This window comes from Marmota marmota, unplaced genomic scaffold (genome assembly GCF_001458135.2).
Source record: "Marmota marmota marmota unplaced genomic scaffold, marMar, whole genome shotgun sequence".
Lineage (NCBI taxonomy): Eukaryota > Metazoa > Chordata > Mammalia > Rodentia > Sciuridae > Marmota > Marmota marmota.
In genome coordinates, this window is record NW_025999960.1 from 12,749,094 (window position 1) to 12,763,885 (window position 14,792).

The 14,792-nt window shown below is 37.4% G+C and overlaps 1 protein-coding gene across 2 annotated transcripts; it reads right to left on the minus strand.

Moving 5' to 3' along the window:
• Positions 1-1,953: 1,953 nt before the first annotated feature.
• Positions 1,954-13,612, minus strand: Slc38a2 (solute carrier family 38 member 2). 2 transcript variants are annotated; one of them, XM_015493247.2, is made up of 15 exons: positions 13,412-13,612; positions 13,027-13,108; positions 12,775-12,890; positions 10,032-10,105; positions 9,822-9,914; positions 9,616-9,697; positions 8,133-8,215; positions 7,687-7,745; positions 7,433-7,600; positions 7,125-7,204; positions 6,922-7,022; positions 6,252-6,376; positions 5,955-6,099; positions 5,732-5,829; positions 1,954-4,934 (listed from the first exon to the last, which is right to left on the minus strand). In XM_015493247.2, exons 1-15 carry the CDS (start codon positions 13,534-13,536, stop codon positions 4,836-4,838), a joined length of 1,530 nt encoding a protein of 509 aa, XP_015348733.1. In that variant the 5' UTR covers positions 13,537-13,612; the 3' UTR covers positions 1,954-4,835. The 2 variants fall into 2 exon arrangements, with proteins under 2 accessions (XP_015348733.1, XP_048658544.1); XM_048802587.1 differs by lacking the exon at positions 12,775-12,890.
• Between the last annotated feature and the right edge of the window lie 1,180 nt (positions 13,613-14,792).

The following is a 14,792-nucleotide window of genomic DNA, read 5'->3' on the forward strand; positions in this document are numbered from 1 at the left end:
ACCACATAGGAAAGCTTTTTCTGGTAGTGAACTACAGAGATGTGGGTGAAACCTCTGTCCGAAAGACCAAATGAGTCTTAGAGGCCAAGACTTTATTTATAGAGTGGGGGTGGGAAACTGATCACAGAGGCTTATCCTGCTATGCAAATATCCTAGGCCACCAAAAGTCAGGACCCCAACAATAAAACCAGGTGCACATCATTAATCTTGGTGTTTGTGTAAAGCAACCTGACAAACCAGTATGGCATGGTCCATTGCTCCTGGTGAATATAACAACATCATCAGTCACTAACATAAAGAACATTCTGATGGCCATGTTCCTAGGAATTGGCCAAGGGTTAACGATCAGACTTATGGTGTTAACTCTTTCCTCACAAATGTGGGGGACAATCAAATTTGGCTAGGATTTGAAAAGAAGGGTTTCACTGCCACAATATCATTTGGGTGGTTGAGATTAAAGATGGCTTCTGCCACCCGGAGGCAGACATAGGTGAGGCAAGAAAGCCTTTCCTGTTTAGGTCTCTTGCAGAAGGTGAGTAAACCATTAAATCACATGCTGTTTTTATATCACAAGCACTTAGCAAATTCTTGTTTAAAAGCATGAGCCTCTTTTCACCTGTTGTGTAGGAAATAAAAGAGAATGTATTCACTTAGCAATTATACGGAAGAGATCAGGGTGAATACTTGACTCATTACTGACCAATTGGTTTATCTGGAGAAACTGAAGAAATTGAAAGCTCAGAATTGAATTGCACAGCTCTACAATAAAGCTGTACACACCTTTGATATTTGAGGTCTCTAGGGCGAATAGTTTTCAACTTTTGGGAGCCCATTCATCTTTTTAATTTTCTGAGGCATTCCAATCTCTATTTTAAGTTCTTTCCATCTGCCATATTTACTTAAGCTATTTTTCACTGGTTTTATTTTGTTATCAGAAGTTTAAGCCAACTCTCCAGGTAGGAATATTTACAAATCAAGACGAACAGCTTTGGTTCTCTATTTGGACGTGTTCCTCAAATATTCCTCAGGCTTCAAGGAAACCTGATGGAAATAGCTGGTTTCCTGGCTAGGGAAATTTTCATTTGGAGTAGGTCTACCTATCAGATATATTTCTATTTTTGGATTAATATATTGGCATTCTGGTTTGTTTGGGGTATTATTTTAAAATGGTTTAAAATAGTATCTTAAAATTAGCATAATTTGAAGTGAGTGGATTCTGTTAGGCACGCTTGCCCAACGTGGTGGGTGCTTGAATACCTGAAAACTCCACAGGTCCTTTTCTCTTCTATTCAGATTTGTTGCAAATTCTGTTGTCCTTACTAATCATAACCCCTTCTCCTTTGCCATCATTACTAAGTGGGTATTAGTTTCTTGGAGATTTGTCTTCAGATCCATTCCCAAGCACACCTGCTTTCCTGTATTTCCTTTGTTTTAGTATTTCATTTTGTAAGCCTCAACCTTTTAAGGCCATTAATAGGCCACACCTGAGTTTCTTGGCCACCCTTTGCAATTCTGTGCTGTTACATGATACTATCAGCTTGTCAATCAATGCTTCCTTTCATGACCAGTTCACCAAACTAATATTTCCAGGCCTCAGTGATCCTTAATTGTACCTGCATTAGGGGCTTCCTGAAACTGAACACAAACTGGGTCCTGGGCTTTACTCCAGCCATACCTATACATTCAGAACACACAGGCACATATGGGAAACAATTACTCTTATGGTTTCTGATGCATTTTTGGCCTACTTATTCCATCAGCAGGGTGAAGTCTGGGTGCTTTTGATTCCTTTTAGCATCTTCCCAACTTGTCTTTTCATTCTTTTAGTTTGTAAACTTTGGAACTTACATTCATTTTTCTGTTCATTATAATCACTAACATATAACGACACCAACTGCTAAGTGTTTACAAAATGCTGCTAATCCCATTACTTCAAAGGAAAAACACTACTACTCAGGATTAAGCATGTATTTATTTTAGTTCAGTTAAAACATACATTGTTTCATTGAAACGGTGTAGCACTCCTTGCCAACAAACCACACTGGAATTGTTGGCCTCTAACAGTACAATGGGGATATTTACATTAATATACAATGTCAATGCACCCAGGTTCTCAAAGGTCTTTCATTATACTAGATCACATTTGATTTCATTACACTATCACATTTTGATAACTACTGCATTTTGAAAATTTAGGCTTTATTTAAAATTTAAATAAGAGATCTGAACTTGCACCAAGTTTTCATGAAAAAAATTTGATGTCCAACCAGTTTATTGCAAATACAGTTTAAACAAGTATTTTAAATGTTTAGTATTTGTACACAACTTGAGTCTTTCTTTTATATTGAATTCTCTGTACAGGTACTTTGGGGACTTATACATAATGTGAATTCATCAAAATGCAGTTAAGAAACTTACAGGAATATATACATGTGAACCCAAGACCCAATACTGACATATTATATACAACCTATTTACAAATACATATGGACAGACAATGTATGTACACAGATGATCATAAATATTGAAAAATAGGTTAGCTTTAATGGATTAATGCTGTTCTATAAATAACATTGCAGTTATAACTGAAACATCCACGGAAGACAGTAATGCAAAATGAGGTGACAAGACAGTGGTTTTAATACTGAAGACTGCTCATTAATGGGAATTCACTGTTTAGGAACCTCAAGGCAGACAAGATAGCTCCAAGAAAACCATGCAATGGAATTTATCCTAGGAATTGATTTTGAACCTTAACCAATGAGGATTAGGGGGGAACCTCTCCAACATTGATCTGCTGTGAGAAGAGGATTCTTTTCTTCCATTCTTTCCGGGTTGCCAAGGCACTTTCTTCTACAGAGAAGGTGGTGAACGTAGAAAGCAACTCTGTACTTGGAACTCAAGCAGAAGTGCCAATTCTTGGTCTCAACTACAGGTGAGGTTCTGAATTCAAATGGAGTGCCCAAAGCCAATTAAATGAAAGCAGTGCTGTGCAATTTGTCTTCTCACTGCCTTTCTATTTCTAGATGGTCCCTAATTATTTTATCTTTGTAGAAAACAAAAATGGACTTCACCCAACGTAGCACTACAAGACGTCTTCCAGTTCCGTGAGGGTCTTTAATCACAGACACATTGCCTGTAAATTAGTCACATATAATACAAGAACATGTAACAAAAACCATGTCTGCCACATTTCTGGCTCTTGTATAAAACTCAAAAAATGTTTAGTTCAAAAGAAAACTTTAGAGCCAGATAACCAATTGATGATTCCATTATTTGCTTCCCTCAACCACTTAATGGAATTATGTATATTAGATCTTAGACATTATGCCTGATGAGCAAAGTACCACATTATTTAATAATATATTCACCATACACCGTATCGTACAATAAATGTGCTCTTAAAGCCAAGTTACAAAATAATGTTTTCACCTCTAACTGGAATTGAAATGGAAGGGTGAACATGCAGTTGGACCAAAACAACTACGTACAATTAGGTTGCACTGTTTTTCCTAGCTAATCACGTTTTTGGATGTAAACAAGTAATTTTATATTATATAAGATTGAGATGACAACCCAGTGCAAACAAATTTTTAAAAAGCTTACTGCATGAGAAACCCAGTGGCCTATATGAAGAGAACTTATATCATATCAAATATCGGTGTAACCTATGGATTAGACCTCTACTACAAGACAAAACATGAATACAACTAAGCCATACAAAGTCAAGTAAATCACACTTCCAGTAGATGAGCATTTTGAAAAGTTGTACTCTCTGGATAGAATAGTTCTGGCCTATTGCCATCAAGTGCCCATTTTTCACTGCTGGAAGCAATGTCAAAAAAGGGCTGGCCCAAAAAGAGACCCAGAGCTGTCAATACAACTCTGGAGACAGATGCAACTGAATAAACCCTGTTTTACCCAATTGCACTATTTGGTACCTCAAAATTAGCTATTTTATTTCCCACAGAAATATCTACATTATCTTCCATTCTAATAGGCTGAAGACTTAAAAAATTTAAGTCTGAATGAACCACATTATTTGGGGAGAGAAGAAAAATGATGAACATGGTTCATCTGATTTGGTGTAACAACAATCAATCAATCATCCTATATGTAAGGTGAAGTTTGAATGGAAAAAACAATGCTTCCTAATTCACGGTACAATTTTTCATAACATCATTTACTCTTAAAAATTATTTTGGGTAAAAAAGTATTTGGCTTATAATGCCTACAAAAAAGGCAAATCATTTCATAATACTAATATTAATTTTTAAATACCAATGAAATTATTTTACGGAATTCATTGACAACTGTTTCTGGATAAAGTTAAAAAAAAAAAGCAATTCCTTAAAAGTAAAATAGTGCTTCTGAGGTCTTTAAGTATTTTTGGTACAAAAAATAATAGTGTTTTCTCAATGGTTATTTTCAATACTTTGCTGTAAATAATTGTTTCTCACATCGAATGGTTCCATTAGGCACATTCAAGTAAAATCATAAAATATCCAAGTTAAACAATGACACAGCCAAACATGTGGCTTGATAAAAGTTAAGAGTTCGTCCATTCTCTGGAATGGAATAAAATTGTCACTCCCCTTAACCCGAGACTCGTGGTTTTGTTGTTAATATCCATTCCTAACATACAGATAAGTTTCTTTAAAATAGAAAAAGAAAAAGTAAAGAAAAAAAGTTCACTTATTCTGCATTCAGAAGAACCAGCGAGGAATCTGCACTTCAAAAGGAAGTGAAACTGAAAACATCAGGTGAAATTTCATAGTAGTTGAGTTGACTCAACACTGGCTTCAGATGGACTATTCGAGTTTGAGTGGTATCAATTAATGGCCACCTCCAGGAGCATTGTGTACCCAATCCAAAACAATCAAGGCCATGCTTCCGATCATCACCACTATGCCACTGATCAGGAAAAACAGAGCCTGCAATGAGCAGAGAAAACTAATCAGCAAGCAACACATATGCTAAACATTCCTTACCTTTAATTTAGGTTCATGCTTACTAAAGTTACATCTGTATAATGTTCTATACTAGTTTTGCTTTGTTAAATATAAACTATTTCCTGTGATCAAGGGGTTATTTTTAGTATAAAATGACTATACTTATAAAACTTCCTGAATTATACTTTTTCATTATTGTCACTATCCAATTTTGAATAAAACAAGGTGACAGTTGTTGGTGCATAAACAATTCCAGACCAGAATGGTAATGGAAAATATTGAGAAGCAATTTTTTTCCCTAAACAGACCAGGATTCTAGCTCCAGAACCACAATACCTGTCATGCTCTTGGTAGTCAGTTATCACTACATCTCAAGTATACAATGGTCAACACTTTGGCCCTACTGAACTTTGCTTTGAGGACGGTTAGTTTCATTCAACTAAACACCTCGGCCTTTTCTCTTTATATACTCAATGTCCCTTTAAGCACCTATCACACAACAATCACTGGCGAACGGGTGCTAAAAGTTGGGTGTCTTTACGCTATTCTTTATTCCTATCTCTAAAATGTCTAATAACTCTCTTCTAATCAAATTGAGTATCTGTGAGATGGCAAATTATCTTTTTACTCCCCTCCCCAAACTTCTGTCAAGTTGTATTATTTACTGAAATGCTTACTAGAAATAACTATGATGGCTGAGAAAGTAGTTAAAATCAACTGGGGGAATCTCTGATGTTAAAAAAAGTTGTTAGTTTTTACAGCTATCATCTTTCACTCACCCCAATCTTTTGTACAGACTTCATAGATTCTTTCTTCACCAACTTGATATAGAAGGCAGATGGAAGAATAAAAATCAACATAGCAGCTGCAGACGCACCTGTAAAAGAATATTTACCATTTCTTGAGAATTCAATGAGTCATATTTTTTAAGTCTTAACATCCCTTCAGGGATGTTAAATTCAAATTCCATTTGAATCAACTTTGATACTCTAAAATACTTACCAATAAAACCAAAGATATCCCTAATAGTTGGGACAAAGATAACAAGCAAATTGGTAAATGCCAAGATAGACACTGTAATAAGGCTGTGACGCCACCAACTGAAATCTTTTGTTGCACATAACAACTGTGTTACAGAACTCCGGATCTGAAAAAAAAAATATATATATATACTATTTTAAAATCCAGCTTTAATTAATGCAAAAATAAAAAATCCCAAGTAATAGTGAATATATCTGAACATCTTACAAATGTTCCTGTCTAAAAATACGTTTACTCAAAAGGCAATTGATTACTTACTGGGAAAATAACTACTGGTACAGTCAGGGTGACGGCCACCAGCACAGCCAAACGAACAATGAGAAGAAGAATATCAGTTCCCATAACAGTAGAATAGGTATGAAGCAATTCTGACTCCACATGTTCTGTGGGGAAAGATCAAAAAAGCTTTTAGTGTGCTGTTTTCTCTGAAGATCAAGTAGAAAACCTAACTTATGGTGAAATCTGTACTAAAATATTAGCTACTCACAAAACGAATAAGAGGCTAATAAGATTAATTTGGAATTATGGCTAATGCAATTAAAATAACATTGAAGGAGAGTTTTTCTAAATACCAAGTAGAGATTTAGCCACATGACCTGTATTAAAAACAACAGGAGCTAAATAGCTAAATCCCATGGTTTGGCTTAGTTTGTCTGTTATACAGTTTAAAGGTGACAGGAGAAGAAGCAGACAGCAGGTAAGAATATCATAAAAACCTGCCATAAAAATGACTAATGTTGTTCAAACCTGGATTCTAAAAATTACTGTAATACACTATAGGAAATTCTAAACTCTAAATTCAACTTTCATCTCAACTATGAAAGATTACAAACCAGTCTGAACTTTTTAAGTGATAAAACTACACACAGAAAAGTATCAGCTTAGTACAATAAATTAGTCTTTTCCCCTCAAGTTAGGCATTATTTACCATAAAATGTCAGGTATCCAAAGAGGGCAGCAAGCAGATACATAAGAAACATAGCAAAAAATGAAATCTTGGACACATTCATCATTCTTCTCCGGCTGCGGCTATGTAAATTTAAAAGAAAATGCAAACATGTATTTTAGCAACAGTTACAAACCATTGTTTAATATTTTCACAGTAAATTTATATAAAAGCAAAGGACTCACCCTTTCAGCTCTTCATAGATGGGAAGAACAGCAGGATGACAGACAAATGAAAATGTCAGAATTGGCACAGCATATACAGTCTGAAAAAGATGTAAAAGCTTATTTAATATCCTGATGTGAGACTGCCTATCTAGTGTGGACAATATCCTAACTTCTAAATCTCCCCATTATTTATCACCACACGTTTATTTCATTTCTTAATCTATTAAGATATAAACCCATATTTTCTTCACAACTCAGTAGCTAATTGAATGCTTTCTAAGAAGGACTAATTTCCCACCCTTCCTTTACTTTAGGAATTAAGTTACCTGGGAGTTGAAGATAAAATAATGTGGTCTGCAAGAGTCAACTTCAGTCATGTTAAACATCAAATTAGGTATGAAAGTTGTTGGCTCTGTTAGGGTGCTGTTTACTGTTTCATTAATTATCAAAGCAGCTTCCATAGGACAAGGAATCTGAAATTTCTTGCAAATCACCTGAAAATATATTATTTTGCCTTTGTTAAGCTGAACAATGAGACAGAGGTTATAACCAATATTCTCTGAAGAAAAACCATACCTACCACAATCAGAAAGAACATCATACACAACAAGGAAAGGCCACTGGTATATCCCAAATATCCTGTAAGAGATAAGAAAAAAATCTAAAAACCTAGTTTAATAAAATAGGGCTCTGCAGGTCAAATGGAAGTCAATTCTTATGGGAAGACTTGAGACACTAAAAAGTGTAGTAGATAACAGTATTAAATTTCTAATTCTAATATACTAAGACACATACTTGTTATAATAAAAATCATGAAACAATTATTGTGCATTACTGCTTATAAGGGACAAGACATCAGTTATGTCAATGAAATATTCTGACTCTTTGGGAGCCATCCTACTAAGATTTTAAATAACCTATAGGTCATGCATGCTACAATTAATATAGGGGTTCAGGGCCTTTCAGCTTTCATAAATTCTAGCAAAGAAAACCATTTCAATTTTCTTTAGAAACAGGTTTGCTCACCTAAATTTCTTAGCAGTGACAAAGGAAGAATGAGCACCAATGACACCAGCAGAACCAAATAGTCACCATTCAGATACCACAATCTGAATTAAAGAAAAGAGAAGCAAGGTCAAAACCAGCTACAGAATGTACACATCTTCTCAGAGGACTCTACAGAAATACCTTAAAAATAAACACAGGAAAAAAAAAGTTTTGGAAAAAATATCCCTTATTAAAGATAGGAATAACTTTTTAACTTTGTATGCTAGATGAATATTCACTCAGGTTAGAAATAGGGTATAAAACAGTCTAACTTTTGTCCCTCTATTTGCTCTAGGAAGGCTGCCAGTTGATTCATAACATAAAATGCTTCTTGAAGGCTTGATACTAACATAGGGAACAAAGCTGCTTTGTGAAGCCAGTAAGCTAATCTTTAAGCACTTTTAGAAAAATTGTACACCAACTTTGTTATAGCTTTAGCCTGTAATTTCTAATGCTGGAAACAAGTACATTTTACAACAAGCTGTATTTTTTTTTTTTAAAAGACATTTGTTAGCAAATACACTTATTCAACATTTCAACAAGGAAAGTTTTTATACTTAGATTAAAATGCACAGGCAAAACCAAAAGCCAAGCCAAAACCTAAAACAAGAGGGAGTGGGGGAGGCCCAAATCTAATTCTCCAAACCAGTACTTGTTCCAGATTATCAATGTGTTGTTAACACCTTGACCCACCATGACTCCCAAAGTAGTCAAAAGATCCTTTCTGAACTTACAGGACACAAAAAAGTTTTATGTATATCCCCTAAAAATTATGTTTTTTCCTTTTTAGTTAAGAACTATACCTTTCTTTAAATCACGATTTTCAAACTCTTAACTGCTTATAAATTCCATTCTTCTCACTTTGGCAACAAGGACCCCACAGACAACTAATATTTAAAGATCAGTTTATCACATTACATTTCTAAAGCCACACCAAAGATAACCATACCTCTCTATTTTGAGGTAATATGCTGCCTGTAAGTTGGGAAGTAAATGAGCCTTTCTGTGTTTACTTCAGGTAAAAACCTGCTAGTTCACTGGGATGAATAACCTTGTAAGAAGAAAAAGGCTCCTACTATGTGGTCATATATTTTTTGATATCCTGCTTTAAACAGTAAGGTTTAAGACTGACTTCAAAGCTGGGGTCCATATTATATAATGATAATTTCTCAAATGTGAATATAAAGAGAAACTTCTAGAAAACCTGTTTTTACACACAGATTAGATATAGGTATCCAGAATTACAAAACTAGCTACTATGTTTGGCCTTTCATTTTCAAAAGTTCAAATCAGTTTATAGGGGGCTTCTTGGTCAGTTTCATCAGGAGCATTTTATGGCTAATTTACTAATAATCATTTTATCTCCAACTTGGGTCAAATGTATCTAACCATTTTAGAATGTAATTGTTTAGCCATTTTAGACTATAATTGTTTCTTAGGAGTAACCTTACTTAGCACCTACCCAGTTGTATCTTCAATGTTCATTAATGCCTGGATCACCAAAGGTAACTCATATTTCACTATGAAGAGGTAGCTTGACATAGCTGGAGGAAAACAAAATTATACCATTACAAGTGCAAAATGTGGCATGTGACACGAAAACTCATGTGTCACCACTGTGCTACACAATGAGCAAAACGTCTATCCATATCACCTTTTAAAACTTACCTCCAATGTTCTGCATTGTAATTGACCCAGAGGCTGCAAGCTTTCCAACCAGTCCAAATGCCTTATGTCCCAACTGTTCATATAACAAAGACCCTACAATTTGAATAAAACAGGATGGATCATGAGCAAGCCCTTTTTAAGAAGAAAATCATGATAGGTATAAATTATTTTAGGGGGAAAAAAAAAAAAAATCAAGGGATGTTTCCTTACCTCCTTCATTGGCAGTCTTCAAAAGGAGATGAACAGAATATAGAGAAAATATTGACACAAATGTCAAAAGAATTCTGTTGAAAGAAGGAGAAGGTACAAGGTTATAAACAAGCAGGGCTATCTTAAAGATAATGCTTTTTGATTTTTTAAATATGGAGTATATCTTGTTTGTGCCAATATGTTCTCAAGAATTGGCGTCCCCTTTTCTGCTAACCGGAATGTCAATTTCACCTCTTGACAGACAATAAAAATTCATAACGAGATGTTTCAGATGCTAGTTCCATAGTAACTATGGTTAAGAGCAAGGATGTATACCCTGTACCAATTGCAGCAGGAGATGCTGGAAAAACTTCCCAGTGGAGCATTCTGATTTTGGCACTATAAAAATTAGATGTCTGCCACGTCTGTGTCTTAATGGTTCCCTTTTTCTATAAAATGTCAGTAAAATTTGTCATTAAGCCCCACCCATGATTTTTTTTTTTTTTTTTGGTGAAATCCAATTGAGACAGGTTCAGGAAAGGTCTTGAGACCACATGGACTGTGTAGATAAGGAGAGGAATGGGAAAGGGGAAATGATACTAACATTTTAAGTGGCAGGCACTACAAACTTTACTAACAACTGGGCACGAATCAGAGAACTAATGACCATGAAGATATAATAAACTGTACCTCAAGGTGAGGAATACAAGCTGTCACATACTTAAATGCCTATGCTAGAACAAGCAGGCCATCAAGTTTGACAGTCTAAACTATCCTTTCCCTTAAACTTTTCACTTTGATGAGGGGAAAAAAAAAAATAGAATACAGGTTTTCTCTCATCCCAGCTACACGTTCCTTTCACCCAAGCCGGATAGGATTTTTATTTTTAAGAAACAAATGAACAACAATAACAACAAAAATCAAGGAAACTCATAGAAAACCCTGCAAAGACAATGGTCATGTGAATTTTGTTCTGTATGGGCAAACTGCACACAGTATGATGTAGATGTAAGGTGCTGGCAAAGAAATTGATGTCTAGGAATTAAATGTAGGAAATGGCAATTCTAACACCAGAAATTTAAGGTGACACTACTAGCTTCACTTCTAACTGGAGAAAAGATGTTGGTTTAGTTAAAAACAAAACAAAGTAACAATGAAAGATAAAATGACTTCATCTCCTTAGAGGTCACATTCAACTTCAAGACTGATTCCAGTTAAAAAGGTCAGCTAGAGTTAAGTGAACCATCTTGTGGCTTTTGGCCCACTTACCTCTATACCACTGAATATAATGGAAATACTGGCAAATAAAAACTCAAGCAATCTTGATATCATTTAGCCACTTATTATAAAGGTTAATCAAACATGTAAACTTCTATTGAAATAGGAGCAATCCAAAAGTGCAAGGGTAACATCAGACTTTTCCTTTCACTTCGGAAAGAGTTGCCATTTTATCTCATTTAATTTTTTGCACTATAACCAAAGTCAGTAGCATTTTAAAATTGCTTCCAGTTTAATACCAAGAGCTAGGAAGGGTTTTTAGTTTCCCACTAAAAACTTTGAAATTATAGGATCCCGTCTATGTAAATTCCTGGTCCTTCACCTTAGCAGGAGATCTTTAATGTCTCGTTCTAATAAAGCATGTCCTATGAATCCTAGCTTCCAGTTCCCAAAACCAGTTTAACCACACTATGGAGTTTCACAAAGCAGAGCTTTGCAAAAGTCTGCTTTTCTTTTCACGAACATTCCATCATGCTGGGGAAAATAAGAACTTGAGTGTAAGGTACCAGTCAGTTAACTAAAACATATTTGTCACAAAGGAACAGTTGCATGTTATGTATGTATGTATGGTTACCTCATCTAATACAATGAAAATATTAAGTACTGGCTCCTCCATAGCAACTGCTTTAGCTAGGAGTCCACAGATACTTAATGGTTATGAACCAAACATTGAAAAATACATGCTCAAACTTGCATGTACGTTAGTCAGGTATTTTCCTGGAAATACAGTCCATATTTTTCTACCATATTTCCAGGGTAAAGATGCCTAAATAATGGTCTTCTCTAAAGTTTTCTGTACCTCCAAAATTCTATCCAGGGATTTATGGTGAAAAGCATAAGACTGACCAATTCTAACTGAGTAATTAGGGAGAAAAACTATTTAAAAACAGGTATATGTATTTATTTTTGCCATGCAATGGTAAAGATCTGAAAAAACAAACATTGAAAAAAGGAGAAAAAAACCCCTCCACACATATGAATCGCTTTTCAGCAACCAGAAGATTATGACTCACTGTCCTAAAACAAACATGCTGCAGGCCAGGTAAATATCACCACACCTTACATGTTTAGAATTTTCTTTTTCCTTATACATTTAAGGGGCCCCAAGTCCTTGGGGAGACCTTGTCCATTTTTCAAGCTGATATGGAGACACTTATTTATATTTTTGACTTTTCCTTTTACCAGAACAGAAATTGCAGCCACTCTGGATTTATCAATTCTTTTTTATTATCCAGTATATGCTAAACTTTATGCTAAATTTGTCAGTTTGAGGGGGTGCCCTATTTTTTTCTACCTAAATGGCTTTCTTGGTTTTGTGCAATACGTAGAATAATAAAGATTTTATGATTTTATATACTTTTAACTTGAAAGAACTAATTTTTTAAGTCAATTATTTAAACTGTAAATTTGATTTCTGGAGCCAAAACATGTCTTATTATCGTATTAACTGCCCCGTATGGCAGATTCACTACTTACACATACTTACATAAAAAGAGCAATTCCAGTATTAGCCATGGCATAAGAAAGCCCAAGGATTCCACTGCCCACAATCGCATTGCTCAGATTAAATACTGACATTCCAAAGGAAGTAGTACCTGGATGCTACATAAAGGGAAAACGATAACCAAACATATAACAATAATTAAATGGAGAAAACCAGGTTTGGGCAAGTTAGATTTGAAATCTAAAACTATTCTTTTACTCCATAAAGCCACAGATAAATTATTCTTTAACTTACAAAGTCTGTTTCATACTTCTTCTTCCCCAGATTTGATTCAAGTAAAAAGTTCTGGTTTTCAGGATCTACATCTGCGTAATGACTGCAAAAAAAAATATGTATACATAAATGTCAGATATATAAATTATACACCAGTCTGCTTTAATATAAAGTAGTTCCCCTCCTTTTGCCAGAACGCCTTAATATATAAACATTAACAGGGAGACGAACACAAGATAAGGACTTTTACAGGATACTGTCATTGCAATAAGGCAACTGGGTAACTCATATGAGTTTCTGCACTCTCCAAATGCTACAGTAAATTAAAGCAACAAAAGCAGAGTCCGAGGTAACTCCCAGACCTGTTTTTTGGTTTTTTTTTTTTTAAGTGCACAACTTCTCCCACCTTTTCAGAGCAGCTTGCTTGGTGGGATAGGAGTAGTTGAAATCGCTGTTGGAACTGTAGCTGCTGCTGTCTTCATCCGGGGAAATATTGAACCTTCCCATTTCGGCTTTCTTCATGGTGAGCATCAGGAGGAATCAGGTGCGCAGAGCAGCTCTGGGTTCCTTTTGTCCTTGGCGGTGCACCGGCCCCGCAAGGCTGCCTGAGAAGGTAAAGGCGGCGCGTCAACACTGCAGCGCCCGCCCGCCACCCGATCACGTGACGCCGCCGGGCGGTGCAGCGCGGCTGATTCATCCCAGTCCAGGCGAGTGGAAAAGTACCAGCCGAGCGCGAGGGGCGGGGGCGCGCCGAGGGGCGGAAAAGTACAGACGGCGGAGCCGCCGAGAACAAAGATGATCCCACTACAGCACTGCACCCGCAGAGGCCCCTTCGCTGGCAGATTTTAGTATTTCACCTTCTCCACTGTCACGAGTCTAAGCCGGGGAGAGGGTGGCGAGGGGGTCTGTTTGCTTTCCTCCAGCCGCCCCAGTTTGCACAGGCATACGAGACACTCGTTCCGCCCAGGCACTGCCTAATGTGCTGCCAACCCTGGCGCACGGCTCCTTTTTTAGCATGTGGAACAACAATATCACGTAATCCGTCCCTTACAGACCCGAGACCCCCAGAGAGGGTAATGTTTCTGTGGCAGCTAGCAAGCTTCCCAAAGGCAGCGTTCAGGTCTGACACTGATTCTCCTCTCACAAAAAGGGGCGAAGGCCCAGCCCCGGACGCGCCGAGGGTTTGTTTACACGCGCACACCGTGCCCTCAAGCACACCCGTTCACAGGCATTCGGCCCGCCAGCGCTTCGCCCGGCCCTGCCCCTCCTATGCCCGGAAAGGAACTGATGCAATATCGATCCTCGATTGTCAAACGTTCCCGGTCCTTCTTCCCCAATCTTGGCTCCTGATATAATAAGAGCCCGAGCCTACATCCGCCAGCCCTGGATTCCTGGACCCCTGGACTTAATTATTTTTATGAATGCAAATCAGTCACAAGACTTGCCGCAGCGGAGCCGCGGGATCGGCGGGCTCCCATCCCCCTAACGGGAAGATGCGGCTCCGCGCCGGGCGGGCACGCGGCCCTNCCGGCGTCCGCCGTGTCAAGGGAAAGGCACGAGTGTGCGGGATCGCGTGGTCGGCTGCGGACGTCGGTGCGGGGGAAAGGCGCTCGGGGCGGCGGCGTGGCAAGGCTCTAGAGCAACCCTGCGAGCCGCGGGTTATAGCGGAACCCGTGGACACGTCAGTGGGCGGGGCGCAGCCGCTGGGGTGCCTGCCTTTGTATATCAACACCACCTGGGCTCCGCCCCCCGGCCCGCCCAGCTCCGAGACTCCACCCTCGCCCCCC

Excerpts from the sequence above, each read along its gene's own strand:
- Slc38a2 (XM_015493247.2), bottom strand. The coding sequence starts at position 13,536 with ATGCTCACCATGAAGAAAGCCGAAATGGGAAGGTTCAATATTTCCCCG. Across the intron at positions 10,106-12,774 it reads ACTGGAATTGCTCTTTTTAT|AATTCTTTTGACATTTGTGT; the intron begins GTAAGTATGTGT and ends TTCTTTCAACAG. Across the intron at positions 8,216-9,615 it reads AACATTGAAGATACAACTGG|ATTGTGGTATCTGAATGGTG; the intron begins GTAGGTGCTAAG and ends TCTTTAATTCAG.